This window comes from Melanotaenia boesemani, chromosome 20 (assembly GCF_017639745.1).
Source record: "Melanotaenia boesemani isolate fMelBoe1 chromosome 20, fMelBoe1.pri, whole genome shotgun sequence".
In the NCBI taxonomy this organism is placed as follows: domain Eukaryota; kingdom Metazoa; phylum Chordata; class Actinopteri; order Atheriniformes; family Melanotaeniidae; genus Melanotaenia; species Melanotaenia boesemani.
This window is the reverse complement of record NC_055701.1, coordinates 10750200-10767951: the sequence shown is the minus strand read 5'-3', so window position 1 is coordinate 10767951 and position 17752 is coordinate 10750200. Positions and strand designations below refer to the sequence as shown.

The window sequence follows — 17752 nt, the reverse complement described above, 5'->3', positions numbered from 1 at the left end:
AAACAGAGATAGTACTTCTGTCAGTTTTGGGAGTGGGCTGGAGTTGAGGCGAAGTCTTACCGAGAAATAAAACTGGATCTGTTGTGTGAGTTGATTCCGCTTTTATTACTATAACATACATTTTAAACCATGTTAATCCGGCTACATAATGAGTTATACTGGAATAACTTTGTCTTTATTTCCTGCTTTTAATCATAGTAAGCAAGCCGAAAGAAAAGGAAAGATGACCTCCATGTACAGCAGCCTTCATGATAATTACGTGTCAAGCAAAGGGGTAGGATTACACTAAACATGAACTATTCACACTGCCTTTTAGAGATCTTTTCGTGGTTTTTCTCTCACTCGGAAAAAAATCTCATGTTGTCAGAGGTCGACCAGCTGTGTTGCATTAGTCGTGGTTTTGGGCTGTCTGACCGTCCTGGGTATTGTTCTTGCCATCGCTGTGTTAGAGAGACCACCGCCTCCCAAAGATCACGAGACTCTTCCAGGGGACGTGGGTGAACGTAACGTCTTCACTGACCAGTGCAGGTAACCGTTTAGTTTTGTTTATCTGCTTGCAGGGGTGTTTAATATCCGGATCTCGACGTACGCTATCCTGCAGATTTCACAGTTTCCCACTTTGATGATCAGGTGTGTTGAAACGGGAAGCATCTCAAATCTGCAAGACGGCGTCCCTCGAGGACTGGAGTTTAACCTTTGTGCTACATGATTAGGCTAAATATGAAAGTTTATCCCTCAGTATGGCCCTCGTGGAAAGCATTCCTCAGCATTTAGAGTATAAATCCAATGCAACGTTTGGGATCCCACTGGACCAAGTCTGGAAAGACCTTATCTCCATGGCAACGGAGCAGGTTGAGGTCGCCTCTTTTTACTGGACACTAACAGGGGAAGACATCAACATTAATTCTTCCTCGGACATTTCTGTGAGTGAACAAATCAAACAGAAATAATGTAAAAACATAATAATAATAATAATAATAATAATAATAATAGTAATAATAATAATAATAATAGTAATAATAATAGTAATAATAATAATTTAGGTAATAGTTCATGTATAAATTTGTGATAAAGGGAAGGGACATCCTGAAAGGACTTGAGGAGCTGCCCTCCAGGAATGTCACCGTCCGTGTGGTGACCAGTGTTCCAACCGTCAGGACTAACTCCACTGATTTAAACATCTTAAAACAAAAAGGTTTGGAAGTGACTTTCTTGTTCACATGCTTTCCACCCGTGTGTTTGGTGTAGTGACTTTTTTCTATCCCTGGTTGTAGGAGTTCAGGTGAGGAGGGTAAACTTTGGGCACCTGACAAAAGGCGTTCTCCATAGCAAGTTCTGGATCGTTGACAGAAAGCATGTGTTTATTGGAAGTGCTAATATGGACTGGAGAGCTCTAACACAGGTGAAAACAAATTATTATGGATTAGGGGCTTGTTTTCACACTTACATCACTTTCAGACAAACTCATTGTTCGCTTTTGGCCTCAGGTGAAGGAACTGGGGGTGGTGGTCTACAACTGCTCTAGTCTTGCAAAGGACCTCCATAAAATCTTCCTGTCCTACTGGGAGATGGGACACCCCAACAGTTCCCTGCCACAGCCCTGGCCTGCAAAGTTTGACACTACCATCAATAAACATCACCCCCTGCTGGTGAAAGCAGACAACACCTCCAGCAGTTTGTATCTTGCTGTGAGTTGCTCAGATTTCACTTCCTTTTTCTTGCATAGTGTTATTCACAGGGAAATGGTTCATTTGTTCCTCTCGATTTGTTGTTTGTGTTCCACAACAGGGTTCCCCACCATCTTTCTGCCCTCCATCAAGGACTCAAGACCTGGAGGCGATTCTTTCCAGCATCTCAGAGGCTGAGCATTTTGTGGATGTAGCCGTAATGGAGTACTCGCCCACAACATGCTTTGACAAACCACAGAGGTGATCCTAACCCAATAAAGTCGTCTTATATTTCCATTTCCATTTCCATCTACATTGCAGCTCTTTAGTTCAATTCCTTATTCTGGTATATTTACAGATACTGGCCTTTCATTGATGATGCCATAAGGACGGCTGCATTCGAGAAGATGGTCAAGATCAGGATGTTAATCAGCTGTGGGCGAGACTCAGATCCAGCCATGCTTCCTTTTCTTCTGTCTTTGGCCTCAATCGCTTCTCCTCATCATAATATCGACATCCAAATAGTAAGTCACTATATGGAGAAAAAAATGCATCCACAGAGAATCTGTCATTAAATTTTCTTACATGTCATCCATTTTTTAGAAACTCTACATCATCCCTGTGGGAAATCAGTCCAATATTCCATTTTCCAGAGTCAACCATAATAAATATATGGTTACTGATAAAGTAGCCTACATTGGTGAGTTTTCCTTTTAGTATTTATTGTTGATTTTGAAATATAAGTATATTGATTCTTGTGCATCATTGTGCTTTGTGAGTTTAAACTTTGTTAATCATTGACCACATAATGCTGTTTTGCAACCCAGGTACCTCCAACTGGTCAGGGGACTACTTTCTGACCACAGCTGGTGTGAGTCTGGTGGTTTCCCAGCACACTTCTCACCCTGCTTGGGGGACTAAGACCCTGCATAGTCAGTTGAAGGAGGTCTTTGACAGAGACTGGACGTCAGAGTTCGCTGTGAATCTGGCTAACCTCGGACACAACCCAGACTGTGCACTATCAAGATGACTGAAGCTTTAATAAAAGAGTTAGAAATAAATCTGTTTTATTATCAAAACTGCATTTCAAACATATCTGTGTCTAATAATATATTTTTTACAATAAGTAATAAATGCTATTTTCTTAATTAATGCTCGGCTCTATTATATGCTCTATTGTCTGGCATAATATTTCTTTAAACTTCTGTAATTGAAATGCTTTACTGATATTTTTTTCTAGATGTAATGATTGTGTAGTATGAATTTTGTGGAAAAATACTATATAATTTACTTTAAAATTAATAAATGTATTTCAAATTAGTAACTACTAAACTAATATTTCCATTATTTCCATTTATTAACCATTATAAATCCAGACAATAATATCTGGATTTGACCCTGGTACAGATAAGACAGAAGCAAGGAGTATGAGGAACAACATATCACTCACTCACGGGTTTTAGCCAAAATAACTGACTAACTTCACCTGTGCAACTTCTGCATCACAGCTTTAGGCTTAGAGTTATAATCACAGCTGCACCTGTATGAATGAGATCATTGTGGCCTCTACTTAGTCTGCACTACAACCACAGACTTACGTTTTTAAATGATTATTTTAGCACTTTCTTTAAACAGAAGTTCCAGGAAAATAAAGCACGTGATTTTTCAAAAATGCACCATGTGGAATATTTATCTTTTATTTTCCTTTTTTAAAGAAATGTGGCTTTCTCTAAAATAAGTCCAAATAAAAAATGGCAAAGGGTAGTCCCAACTACATTCATATTCATCAGCCAGATATATATGTGAAAAAGAAAGGACACACTCTTTAATTTAATATTAATTATATTAATTAATGATTTGGTCTTGAAATTGGGTAAATACAACTTCAAATAAACAAGACACTAAATGAAATGTCACTATCTAAAAATAACTAAACCAAAATGCAGAAGCAGGGTGTAAAGAACTAAGAACACATGATTTATTGGCTTATATAACCCCTTTCAGCAACAACGGATTTAAGTTATTGCTTTTTGTATGATGTTGTCAGCCTCCCATGTCATTGTGGAGGAATTTTGGTACACTCTTCTTTACAGTGTTGTTTCAGCCCACTGAGGTTTGGTTTAACTTTTTTTTCCCACCAAGTCACTTTTTTATTGATTTGCTGCAGAGTCTGGGATCAGTTTCTTTTTGTATGACCCAATATTGGTCAAATTTTAGTTGTCTGATAGATGGACTCACATTTAAATCTAGAATACTTTTGTATACAGTGGAGTCCATTGTCAATTCAATGACTGCAAGGTGCCCAGATCCTGTGGGTGCAGAACAAGCCTTGTCACTATGTCAGACTGTAGAACTGAACAAAAATATGTGCTTTCTGTGTCATGTGACTCTTCATGTATCATTACTACCACATCTACATTCTGGCACAACATTGTCTGATCATTTTAGATTAGTCTTATTCCTTTGCATAAGACAGTGTCTTAACAGCCCAAACCATTTAATGCAAGAGAAAATATTGTATTTGCCTACCTGAGGTTGAGACAGGAGTTAGTGCCCTTCTAGCTGGTAATGCACCTAGACAATAAATGTGATTGCATTGACTAAATAGAAAGAATACATTTTCAACCATTGTGCCAGAATAACTTAGGGCAAAAGAGGGAGGTAAAGAGACAATGGTGCATCTGGAAACTTAAACAAAATTAAGAAACAGGTGTAATATTTACACTGTATTTGTCCATATAAGAAAGTACACAAAACTGTAAAAACACATAAAAACCCTCCCAAAAAATAAATAAACAAACAAACAAACAAACAAAAAAAAACAAAAAAACACGAGTAACAAACTGTAGAGGGCAGTAAAACATAATTGTAGTGGTTTCCTGACTGACGCGCCTTGGAAGAGAGCGTGTTTGTTGTTCCCCTCCCTGACAGTAGGCGGCGATGTGACACCAGATGGGACCTCATAGTGACGAGGCAGGGCGGGGCTCCGGGTTGTAGTACGTGTGCTTCACTGCAGTTAGCTTGCGTCTAGTGAGCTAACACTGCAGTATAACAGAAGTAAGAGCCATGGTGCTGCTTGAAAATGATTCGGTAAGAACAATCAGTTTAAAACATTATATTTTATTTGAATTAATTATCAGTGTATAATACAACTGTCTCGTTTTGCTGTTTGGTCTCCAGCTTGCTAGCTCCATCGTTAGATAAGCTAGTATCACTAGCCAACGGGTAACGTTTAATTAATGGCAATGCAAGTTTTGAGTTTAGGTATAACATTAGTTAAACAAGTTGTACTTTCAACTACACGGTTATTTGTAATTTAACGTTAGACCTTCAGCTGTTAACATATTTAAACTAACTTAATTTTAGTAAAACACGGGCTGTTAGCCATCTGTAACGTGGGCATGCGGATCCATTCAAAGCGGATTTAAGTAACTGTGTTTGTTTCCTAACTTAATTGAGCTTACCAGCTATGTCCTGTTAACATCTCATTCTAAATTATATGGTAGAATTATTCTTGGCTAAAACAAAGTTGTATTCCGTGTCAAATAAGCCACTTTATTTAAAAAAAAGAAATCCACTAAAACTGGCAATTTTCCCTTTAAAATAGGAATATATATGATTAAGAACTGTCCTGTATGAGAGTCACGACGTTATCAAGCTGCATTTGCTTTTGCGGAGAGTATTCATTTGACCTTTTTGTTTCCACGAGATATTGAGCAAGTTTTGAGTTAAAAAAAAACCTCCCTTGTGATTACCTGTTTTTTCCTGGACCCTGATCTTTACTTACTTTTACACTACGCAAGTCAGTTGGCCACATTTCATTGTGAATTTTACCAGATGCATCATGAGTCAAAACCTAAGTCCACTGCTCATAGTATTGAAACTTTCTGGCCTGCATCTGCCATCTGTCCAGATTCAGATTCTGGTCTAATTGAACAGAAAATGGTCTGTGAAGAGACCTAAGGGTGTAAATACTACATTTTACCTATAAGAAATAAAACTTGATGATAATCTGTTTAGCAGTGGCTGGACTCTGCATTATTATACTCTTAACAGTCACTGTTCACATTAAAATAAACTATTATGAGTGTATAAAAGTTGTTTGTCTGAAGGTATTAAAGGGGAAACATCTTGTCTCACAAATATAACAAATGGCCACATTGGCATTACTGCATAGAGGCAGTTTATTTATACCAGAATTAGGATGTATAACGCAAACTTAGAGTATAATCAGCATGTCTGTTTATATTTGTAAAATTTATTCATAGAAGCATTAACATCACCATCCTCGCTGTTGTACAGTTTCTCACAGAGCTCACTCGACTCTTCCAGAAGTGCAGAACATCGGGCAGTGTTGTCATCACGTTAAAGAAGTGTAAGTTAGCGATGATGCTAAACTTGAAGGTACTACAGTATATTTTCCCCTGGAAGCTGTTATGGGATATTATTTATCTTTCTAGATGACGGTAGAACCAAACCAGTGCCTAGAAAGGGCCACTCTGAGGCCTTTGAACCTGCTGATAACAAGTGTCTCATCAGAGCGTCTGATGGCAAGAAGAAAATTAGCACAGTGGTAAGTTAATGGTGTTTTAATGACCCCCCCACAGCCACCCTGCACACACACATACTTTTGGGATCTTAAGGATTCCTGATCATTGGTTGCCAATGTTTTTGCAAGAGATAATCCTGCTGAATATTTTTTTCTTACAATTTCAGGTCAGCACAAAAGAAGTAATTAAGTTTCAGATGGTAGGTTGAGCTTGTTTTATGTTTTTTGTGTTGATGTATATGGCTGATGTCATGGTGTCCCTGAAAGACACACTGACACGATCATTTGTAGCTTGAACTTTAATCATTTAGTCATTTGTAAACTCTGCTTTTCAGGCATACTCCAACCTCCTTAGAGCTCACATGGATGGTCTGAAGAAAAAAGATAAGAAAAGCAAAAGCAAGAAAACAAAAGCCACCCAATGAGCTATGGACTCTTTAAGATAACCTTGGATACCTAAACTGTCCTGTACAATCTGATGAAATTGGAGAGGGCAGCCTGTGATTTGTATCCACACTTGGCTCTCTTCCCATTCATTGGAGAGCTCAGAACCACCATTCATCTACCTGGTGACTGTGTAGATATTATGCCATTGTTGCATGGTGACATCTCATCCCTGCCTGCCTGGTGTCATTGATGATAAGGAACAGAAAACCTGAGGATTTCTTAAACAGTAGGAAGTGAGACAACTTTTCTGCTTTGGAACAGCTGTGCTGCCTCAAGAGCCAAATCCAAGGACCCACTGATTTCATTATATCTAACTGGTAGTCCCCATTTGCATTATGATGTGTTGGTACCTTTTTATATGGAGGGATGTTTGATTTTTTTTTTTTTTTTTTAATATTTATAATTTAACTTGGGTGCCCTTAAACACCAAACTAAATCAAATCAGTTCATTTTTGCCTGAAGTCAGTGTTGACAGTGATTTTGTTCAGTACTGGAGATATTTTTGTTTTTGGTTTATTTTTAAAGTTCAATAGACGCTGTGCACCCTTTTGATTTTACACACCCTTGCCATGTAATTGTCTTAAATGGTCAAAAACAATTAAATCAACAGCTTCAGTCTATGTGGTTAATTTTCTAGAAGATGTCATTTAAGTAGCACAAAATGTTTTAAGTTACGAATACAAAGAATTAACCTTAATTCTAATATCTTTTTTTGTTTATCACAATTACAAGGCAGGTTTAATCATAGCCAAAATCTTTGTATTTTCTCTTCATGCTTCTGAATCCTGTCATGGAAAAGGTATTCAGTATTTAAGTTCAGAAATAAAGTACTTTTCCTAAAAACATCTGCATTTTTCTACTGAAATAGCAAATGATGACTGATGAGCAGTGTAAAAGAAAAAGAAAAACAAGACAGAGTACACCATACAGGTGCTCGTCATAAAATTAGAATATCATGGAAAAGTTTATTTCAGTAATTCCATTCAATTGTAACAATAAAAATAAAATAAACTTTTGATGTATGTCATGCTGAGGAATGAATGTCTACATTATACAAGTTTCACCTTTTGAATGGAATTACTGAAATAAATCAACTTTTCATGATATTCTAACTTTATGACAAGCACCTGTATGTACACTTGACATTTTATTAGGTTCACCTTGCTCATACCAGTTTAGACCCCCTTTACCTTCAGAACTGCTTTAATTCTCCATACTGTACATTCAGCAAGGTGTTGGAAACACTCCCTGATGAGCATCTCCCAAAGATGCTCTATCAGACTCAGATCTGGTAACTTTGGAGAACATCGTCAATGTCTAAGAGATGATTTGAAATTTGTGAAGATGCATTCTCTTAATAGATATAGCCAACTGAAAATGAGTATACTGGTCATAAAAGGATGGACATGGTCAGAAAAACGCTTGGGTAGGCTGTGGTATTCAGATGATGTTCAACTAGTATTTAAAGACTCAAAGTGTGCCAAGAAAATGTCCCCCACCTCATTACACCACCAGCAGCAGCAGCAGGATGGATCCATGCTTTCATTTTGTGCCCCTACTATCTGAATGTTGCCATGGAAAACAAGACTCATCACACCAGGCAGCTTTTTATCCAGTCCAGTTTTGGTGAGTCTGTACTGTAGCCTCGGTTTCCTGTTCTCAGCTGACAGGTCTTCTGCTGCTGCTGCCCATCTGCTTTAATGTTTGCCATGTAGTGTGTTCAGAAAAGGCATTCTTCATACCTTGGTTGTAACCAGTGCTTATTTAAGTTACTGTTACCTTTCTATCATCTCCAACCAGTCTGCTCACTCTTCTCTGACCTCAGCAAGGCATATCTACGACTCACTGGATGTTTTGTCTTTTTAAGACCACTCTTTGTAAACCCTGGAGATGGTTGAGTGTGAAATTAAGAGAAGCAGTAATTAAAATACTCACCAAGCCTGTCTGGCACCCAACAACCATGCCATGCTCACTTAAATCCCCTTTCTTCCCCATTCTGATGATCTGTTTGAACTTCATAAATTCATCTTGACCATGTCTACATGCCTTAATGCATTGAGTTTCTGCCATGTGATTAGCTGATAAGTCCTTTGTGTTAAGCAATTAAACAGGTGTACCTAATAAAGTGGTCAGCGAGTGTACATAAACACATTTCTGTGCTGCGTTAGTAAAAACAGTCTGTTGTGCTTGAGAGACGCATAATCTCATAGCGCTGTGTTCCTCTTGTCCAGTCTGTCCTTTGGGGACGATGCGAGGTGGCGCTGTCGGATGCTCTCCTCCTGGTATCCCTGCTTCATCAGGCTGGTTACATACTGGAACATGGTCTGCATCACAAAACATCACAGAATGAAGTAGGTCAGGGCTCCAGTTCGTGAGGGCAATTAGTTCTTTTACCCAAGCATTGAAGTGTGCATGCTAAAAGCATTTTATTTTCCTCGTCTTCAAAAAAAAGCAAGAAAATGTTATTAATAGACCTCCTCGGTATGTATGATGATTTGATAGAATGTTTTTGGTGTTGCAGTTCTAGTCTCATTAAATGCAATATATTCAGATAATCATTTTTGATTATATAAAAGACATTCTCACAGATTAATGATAAATATTGTTTATTATTGTGGTTTTGTTGTTGATTTACTGAGCTCACTAGTGGGAAATGGAGGCCATTACTTAAAAATGTTCATTACAGATGTGCATAAATTAAACCTTAATTTTAACTAACCCCATATTGGAACTAAATCATTTGAAATTGGCTCTATCTATTTTAAATGATATTGTGACTTCTTCTCGAGCATCTCTGAATTAAAACTCAGGGTATTTTGGAGGGACGTAACGTGATGTGACAGAGCCATGCTCCATTTTCAGGGGTGCGCTCATGTATGGTTCAGTGAGATGTAATTTCTCACACAAGTCAAGCCCAAGTTACACTGCTTTCCCTCTTGACATGTTACATTAAGGAGACATGCACAACTGTGATGGCTGCACTGTTGGCAGAGGTGTAAGGGTTCTCCACCAGGCAATTTGTAACTGTCAAATGCTTCATTTCCTGCATTTTGATAAGGTTGTAGATATCAGTTTTTTCCTTTGCATTTAATTTATAGTGAAATGGTCTTCATTTATGTAGAGGAAACTATAAATCAACTTCATTTTATTCATTTTGTTTAAATTTGATTTTGTTTTAATCATTTTGAGAGAGAACAAATTGTAAAACACATTGAGACATCATCAACTAGAAATTCTAGGATAGATTTCACATCAATAAATAACACCAGAAAGTTAAAAAGACTATCAGATAAGGGTATTTGCATCCTCCTGTGCTGTAACAGTAAAAATAATGATAAAAATGATAACAACAATAGCAACAGTAGCAACAATAATACAGGGTATTACGTATGTAGCACACCTCCTGACAAAGTTGCAAAACTGCTCACCCAGAAAAACGGGACAGGGCAGCCAGATTAGCAGCAATAGAATATATAATAGGCCAGTAAATCTGAGATGTATGAAGGATATCAGTAAGATTTTGAAATCAAATAGGAAGGCTGTGAGTGGAAGCAACCACAGGGGTGATGTGCTCATACTTCTTTGCACCGGTGATAATACTGCTGCAGCGCACTGAATTAATCGGAGGTGACAGAGGGAGTCCTGACTGATACCTGGGTACAAATAATTTACAGTAGTCAAGGCAAGAATAAACAAAAGCATGCATGACCTTTTATAAGTCAGCAATTGGAAGAAATAACCTGTCTTAAACTGGCAAAAGCAAGACTGAACTACATTTTGAACTGTGCATTAGAACGAACTACTAGTAACTGATTTGAAACAATGACTCTTATTTTAAATAGTATCTCATTCTTTTAAGTATCTGACCTTACACGTTTGTATACGAACATTTTATGTCATCCACTATGTAAATATTTCTAGATATTGAGACATTCATAGAAAATACGAACTTAGCATTTTTATACAGCTACTCTTTAGTCTGACATAGTAAAGCCTCATTTTTAGGTTCTAGTTCATTATTACATTAGATTAACATTTTAGACAGTAACTTGAAAATTTGAGATGCTATGTCATTATTTTGAGTTAAGTCATTTATTTGAGATACTAAGTTCAAATTTATGGATACTGAGTTATTAATCTACTAACTCGTTATTTGAAATGGTTAGTATACATTTTAGGAAACTAGCTCATCTTTTGGATATTTGATATTTCAACATACCGTCATAATTTTTAGGTTTGTGTCATTATTGATCATATTACCCTAAATGAGATGCTCTGATTGGTGAGTAGTAGTTTTTACCTTCCAAGCCTCTTCCAGCTCAGTGGTCCACTTCTCCTTCAGGATGGGCTGCACAGCACAGATGAATTCAGATCCCACGTACTGTGGGAAATAATGTGAGAAACTGATAACTTTAAGTCAAGGTAAATAAAGTAAGAGTTATGGTGATTTTGAAAAGATGTGTGTCAGTTCTGTCCAATATAATCTGCCACTTTAAGTCCCTCAGTGTAAATAACGACATGTGTAACCATTTATCTAAAGTATATTGAAGGAAAAGCAGCCCTCACAAACAGACAGCATCTCAGTGCTGTTGAGATCATCAGGGACTTACACTGTAGTACTTAGGTGGGGCATTGTAATGATAATGGCTTTTTCCCAGCTCCACAGCTAGAGTTTCCAGTATTTCCAGCTGATCCAATCTGGCCACACTTTTCTCGATAAACGACATCACCCTGAAAGACGAATAAAAGTGCCAGGATCAGATACTCAGTCCAATTGATTTGACCATAAGTTGCAAGCAACTGTCAATAAATAGATCTCTGTTTGTAGATATTAACTGTGTGTGACACTTGTTTAAATAAGATAAAATAAGAAGGAAATTGTGCATCTCCAAGCTAGCTCACACTACAGTGTCACAGCAAAGAACCAGTTTATTAAGTTGACATGTAATGAATGTGTCTGCCATCACAGTGGAATACAGTTTAACACGTGAATGTAAAACACTGTACGCCTTGGTTTAACCCTCTCTTCTGCATTGCTGTGACTGTGGACACTGCTGATGCCCATAAGTGTAACTGAAGGGCATTTTGGCCTTATAGTTAACTTTAAGAGCAGCCCGTTCATGCTGGGATGTGACAAACATTTTATCTGTGTGCACTCTCTAATGCCACGCTATCCACTGCACCTTCAAGTCCTCATGTTGTAATAGACTCTTATGGTCATGTGGGTAGAGGCACATATAAGTATAATGCATGCTAGGATACAACCCTTAACTGCCTGTGACAGATTTTGCATTAAGCTGCAGATTGCAAAATCTAATGGCTTTAGTCTTACATAGCAATATGTCCAATATGAGAAAAAAACAAAATGACCATCAAGAATAAAGCTTGTGATATTGTTTTTGCCAATAAATTCCCTGAAAAGTCCAAACCCATTATTGAATAGGTGGATAACAATTATTGCCTTTAGTTACCACATGAATGAGCTTTCCTTCCAGAAACATGGACGTTGTTTACCTTTTGGTGCTGCTATAAATTCTTACTGAGGGCACTTGTACCCAAGGTAATACTTTCCCTGAGGACTTCTGGAAAATTTAGTAAATTTCAAACAATGCTGCTGCTCTTCAGTCCATGTTTGACCAAGAAGATGGCCACTTAAAACAGGGATAGGGGAAGGCTTTAAAGATACTGGCGCTAAATCAAAGAATTTCAGGTAGAAGGTGATAAGAAACTTTACAACAGTCCTCTATATGAGGAAAATTATGTGCCTTTTGAGTAATAAAGGTCCAGTGTATAGATAGACATTTAATTAACTTTGCAAATAGAAATCAGCTGAATATTCCTACCTAATGCCAAACTATTGATGCTATAAAAAATTAAAAAATGTAAAAGTCCCTCCCTAGAGACAATGTTGCCAGGGTTTTAAGGGATCTTATTTTTACTTCATTGTTTTTCACTACAGGAACCAGGAGATAAACAGAGTTTGAGGAAGATAATTTTACCTCCACAAAAACAACTCTGGTCTATAGGTAGTATTTCTGAGATTATCTTTGGAGTAAGGTTTATAATTCTGACCGGGTCATATTTACCATTTTTCATTTAAGGAGAAATTTCCAACATAGCTCTGAAAATTTTAACGTTTATGTTGTCCTGCAGCAGGAGATGTTAATATTTAATTTAAAAAAAATTGTCCCCTCGCCCTCCGTGGGCGGTCTCATCCATCCAAGCTCAGGTCCTCTACCAGAGGCCTGGGAGCTTGAGGGTTCTGCGCAGTATCTTTGCTGTTCCTAGGACTGCACTCTTCTGGACCGAGATGTCAGGTAATTCTCTACCACCTTCGAAGGTGTTTCCCACCTTGACCTCGGGGCTTCCAGTCTTTGTATTGATTTTAGAATTCTTTTATTTGTTTTTAAATGTCTCGCCCCACAGTATTTCTCCGACCTGCACCAGCCCTACACTCTTGCATGCTCTCTCAGGTTGGCAGATCACTCCTTGTTAGTTGTCCCTAAATCTAAGTTGAAATCCAGAGGGGACTGCTCCTTTTCAGTTGTTGGCCCCAAACTTTAGAAGTCACTGCCACTGCACCTTAGACAGGCCATGTCACTCTCTGCTTTTAAATCCTCTCTTAGGACGTACCTTTTATCATTGACTTTTAAAATTAAATTGTTTTTAAATGTTCTTTTATTTTTCATTTATTATTTATTGTTTTATTGTGTGTTACTGCTGCTAGTCCATTTATTGTTTTTATGCTGTTTAGTATGTTATTTAAATCGTTTTTAAACCCAAAGCTGTGTACAGCACTTTGGTCAACTTTTTTGTTTTAAAGTGCTTTTTAAATAAAGTTGGATTGGATTTGATACTTTGATCCTTTAGTGTAGGCAGGTCAAAGGGGAATCAGATGTCAATATGCTCTTGTTCCCAGCGTATACAGGCAGTTCTATGCTATGCTTTTATTGATTGTGTCATTCATTACGCTGATACATTGATGTGCTGAGATGAGCAGTCTGCTACTGACCGCAGGCCGTGCGCCCTGAGTTCCCGGTTGGTCCTCAACCTTTCCAGGTCCTCCACATCTCGGAACAGGAAGAAGACATCTTTGCATTCGGGATGGGTCTCAAACAACCTGTTACCAAGACAACAGCAGCAGAAGCAGCCATCCGTGAGCCTCTCAGAGCCACTCATGAAGCAACCTGTCACATCCATTCCCACACCAAAACAAACCTCCCCTTGAGTCTCTTAACTATGATAATGTAACCTCAGGAGTTTTATTATGATCAGTCACACAACTGTAGTCGTGTATTCACTGCACAGAGGGTAAATATGCAGATTTTATCTCATCAACATTTCAATGAGAAGCTTCACTGTTTGGTCATTCTCTCCATCTGGCACTTTGAATAGAGATCTGATTTTGTTTTTCTGATCTTGCTGATTCTTTTTTTATCAGCGCTGCTTTCCGCTTGGGTTTTCACAACTAGCAGCTGCAAACAGTAACAGGATATGGGGGGACTTGTGAGTTTTTCACACAGGCAATTCATACACTCATTTCCAGCTGTGGCTGTGCACACTGTCAGAACCAGGACAGACCCTCAGTTAGAAGAGGCCAATGCTTCTACTAAACTTCTCCTTTTTTTTTATTTAACCTCAGTCAATTTCCTTGACCAGAGTGACTTTACTCAAGCTGCCATCCAATCACAAACCCCTTCATTCTCCAGCTCAATGAACCTGTGATTAGTCATGCTGCCAGAATAAAGAGCAATCTGCTCTGGATGGTGATCGCACTGAGATGCAAGGCTTAGAGTAATTTGTTTTTTTCCAGGAAAATGAAAGAAAAGTATAGGCATCAAAACTAAGAGCAGTTGTTCAGATTGTTTGCTGCAGTTGTAGGTTGGTATCTGAAATTATGTAATCGGATTTAAGCAGAGTCAAAAGCACAACCTCAAATTTGGATGTAATAGCTAATAACATTAAGGCCACAGGTAAATTATATCTGCTAGATAGCTGTAATTCTTTACTGACAGAGCTTATCTGTAACACTGAGTTAGGCAGCAGTAAAACCTGGAAATAATTGTGAGTGGCTGGTCAAATAGAAACTTATTCTGTTTTGCGTTTATTGTTTTTTCCATTGCCTTCAGTTGACAAAGAGTAATAAAAGACCCTGTGTTTTTTGTGTTTTTTGTGTTTATTGTGTGTTTTAACACACAATAAACACAAAAAACAGATTTTGACGACACATGTCCCTTTCATAGACCGAGAGAAAGATGAGTAGAGGTTTTTGGGAGTGATATGATGGAGATAATGACTTCTCTAATGAGCTCTGCGAAAGCTCTGCACCATGCATAGAAATCTATAGAAATACAGTATATTGACAATGCCACCATGTGAATGACTATAGAAGGCTGTAGAGCATTTTTTCACAGTTAAATCCCACAGTTGCTTTATTCTAACCACATTGCAAGTGGTTGTACCTACAATTTACACAATTTAAACAGGCTTTGTTTAACTATAGCTTTACAAATAAGAAATATTTGTTACATTAAATGACAGAAATAGATTGTAAAATGATATAATATTTGTGCAATGCAATTTTTTTTCTTTTTTTTGGGGAGTAGAAATCTGGAGAAACATAAGTATGTTTTCTTGCTTTTCTGCTCACTATTGCTTCAGCAATAACAGAAAAAACAACTGCTTCCATTTCAATACTGTTACCACTCCAGCTACATGCAGAGCACTCATTATTTTTATTTTTTGCTATTCTTTGTGTCTGTTGTGAACATGAGTGCACATGCTAGCATCCAAAAATATGCAGACAGTGTAGCACCCTGAATGGTTCAAGTGGAATTTTAATTGGTACTGTGCAGAGGGTGTTTCATGTAGATATTCACTACTTTTTATTCCACCGTTATGTTTAGGAGAGGACACCTCCCTTGTTATATGTAAAGGTGCTAATTGTTAAATTAAGAACAAAGTATATTATACCTCGCTTACTATTTTCAAGTCGTCAAGTTCATTCTGCTCAAAGTGCTTTCCAAACTAAAACACATCTAAAATTAAATGAAGTGCATAGTAGTTGAGCAATAATAATAAAACAATACAATAAGGCAAGCAAACAATTAAAAACAAATTTAAAACAACTAAAACAACAAAAACTAGGACAGATCAAACAAAATGCTTATGTCAACTTATGATAAAAACCACACAATAAACATGGGTCTTCAAGAGGGATTTAAAATCTTCCAGTAATTGTGCAGATCTAATATTTAGAGGGAGATTGTTCCAGAGTCTGGATCTGCCACGGAAAAGGCTCCGTCGCCTAGAGATTTAAGTTTCTTCTTTGGAATTGATAATATCAGTTGGGAGCTGGATCTCATGGATCTTGCTGGAGCAAGAATAGGAGCTCAGATAGGTAAGAAGGAGCTCGGCCATTTAGTTCTTTAAAAACAAAAAGTAAGATTTTAAATAAACAGGAAGCCAGTGTAGAGATGGCATTTGTGCTCCCTCCATTTAATAGCAGTCAGCAGATGAGCAGTTGCATTCTGGACCAGCTGGAGATGATGGACAGAGGACCGATGGCTACTTTCAGCTAGGACCTGGGAGCCTTGGATCTATGATTTGTCTCTGATCTTATTTCCAGCCTCACACAATAAGCTCAACCTATGAGTAGTTTGGGTCACCCGGGTTGCACATGTCTTTCATTTGCCTTCTAACTAAGCCTCCATTTAGTCCTAAGACTGTCTTTAATCACCATCTCTTGAATTTCTCTATCTCTCAGCTAATTCCAAACAGCCTCTTCCCGGATGCTGGTCAATCATTAAAACAGGCAGAAATGAGTTTTCCTGATGGCTAATGCCTCTAATCATACAGTACTGTGGCAGACCAGGAGCTCTGTATTATTATGTAATGATGTTAAGATGTAATATGAAGTGATAAGAAGGGAGGAAGGGTGTTCTGCCCACATCTCTTGAAAAGCTGCAGGTCAGGAGACTGAGGAGAGGGATGTGGTGGATGGGTGTTTAGTGTGTGGCTTGTAAAAAGGTCAGGCACCATGTCACCATCACTGTGTATCTACAAGACCCTATGGAGACCTTGCTGTCTGAGGCCAAAAGGTCAGTACAGAGTGTACATGGTTTAATGAGCTGTCTGGACAAGACAAAATTCGATCTCCCTTTTATATTTTAACAGGATAAAGAAGAAGAAGAAGAAGAAAGGAAAATAATAATAATAACAATAAAATAAAATAATAATAATAATAATAATAATAATAATAAAATAAAAACACTGCATGTCACTTTTGTATCCGGTTTCCTTCTTTTATGTATACATCTACTGTAGTTAGTCAAGCATTATTCACAGGATGTTATTTCAAATAGAACACTTCATGTCAAATTTTGTTTTTAAAGGCTACTCTGTGTGATTATATAAAAGCTTATTTAATCTTATTGGTTTTCATTATAACCCGCTTAATCCTGCAGCGTTATAGCATCTGCCACCCTGAAGGTCAGCTCATGAGATACTATTTTAATCCGAGTAATCTAAAATGTGAAGCCTGAAAAGTAGAAGAAAAAAAAAAAAGAAAGAAAAAGATTTCAACAATTTACCTGACGAACATAATAATCCCAACTTTGGCAATATCATCCCGAATAACTTTCCACGAATCTTTAATCATCTGAATCTGCTCCTCGCTGGGATGCGCAGCAGCAGCTTCATCTCTGCTTCTCTCTGCAAACTCCGATTTTGCTGCTAGACCTGATATTGCGCAGCCCATTCTTCATTTAAAACAGAATTGATGGTTATGTTCTTGAACTAATCCAACAAAGGGAGGTGGAAAAAAAAACGCGGATTATTTTGCGCCAGAAAAAATCTGCTGGTAGTGGCATCTGGTTTAGGTGCGCGTCTTGAACTCCACTCCTTTGATGAAAATCGTGAATAAAGCGTCAGTAAACAGTAAGGTGTGCGAGTTCTGGTTGGTGGTTCAAAATAAACACAAGACCTCACTGATGATGGTTTTAGTTTGAAGCATGGTACTGCACACTTCCGGTGTCAGTTTGTGTATTTGTCGTTGACTTTGCGCAGCTTTTCAAAGCAAAGATGATTC

The 17752-nt window shown here is 37.8% G+C and overlaps 3 protein-coding genes across 5 annotated transcripts; 2 read left to right on the top strand and 1 right to left on the bottom strand.

The window, feature by feature from the left end:
- Window positions 1-5: 5 nt before the first annotated feature.
- Window positions 6-2819, top strand: LOC121630983 (5'-3' exonuclease PLD4). 2 transcript variants are annotated; one of them, XM_041971561.1, is made up of 11 exons: window positions 6-85; window positions 203-274; window positions 368-528; window positions 740-923; window positions 1075-1195; window positions 1275-1402; window positions 1488-1688; window positions 1789-1928; window positions 2026-2191; window positions 2271-2367; window positions 2495-2819. In XM_041971561.1, the coding sequence occupies exons 2-11, from the start codon at window positions 224-226 to the stop codon at window positions 2695-2697; spliced, it is 1452 nt and encodes a 483-aa protein (XP_041827495.1). In that variant the 5' UTR covers window positions 6-85; window positions 203-223; the 3' UTR covers window positions 2698-2819. The 2 variants fall into 2 exon arrangements, with proteins under 2 accessions (XP_041827495.1, XP_041827494.1); XM_041971560.1 differs by having other exon boundaries at window positions 9-85; window positions 199-274.
- Window positions 2820-4626: 1807 nt separating this feature from the next.
- On the top strand, window positions 4627-7506 carry srp14 (signal recognition particle 14). The gene is made up of 5 exons (XM_041972875.1): window positions 4627-4757; window positions 5970-6042; window positions 6128-6240; window positions 6384-6416; window positions 6552-7506. Exons 1-5 carry the CDS (start codon window positions 4734-4736, stop codon window positions 6639-6641), a joined length of 333 nt encoding a protein of 110 aa, XP_041828809.1. The 5' UTR covers window positions 4627-4733; the 3' UTR covers window positions 6642-7506.
- Window positions 7507-8513: 1007 nt separating this feature from the next.
- On the bottom strand, window positions 8514-17563 carry xgb (x globin). 2 transcript variants are annotated; one of them, XM_041972127.1, is made up of 5 exons: window positions 17256-17563; window positions 13676-13783; window positions 11274-11394; window positions 10964-11044; window positions 8514-8987 (listed from the first exon to the last, which is right to left on the bottom strand). In XM_041972127.1, exons 1-5 carry the CDS (start codon window positions 17420-17422, stop codon window positions 8868-8870), a joined length of 597 nt encoding a protein of 198 aa, XP_041828061.1. In that variant the 5' UTR covers window positions 17423-17563; the 3' UTR covers window positions 8514-8867. The 2 variants fall into 2 exon arrangements, with proteins under 2 accessions (XP_041828061.1, XP_041828062.1); XM_041972128.1 differs by lacking the exon at window positions 13676-13783.
- Between the last annotated feature and the right edge of the window lie 189 nt (window positions 17564-17752).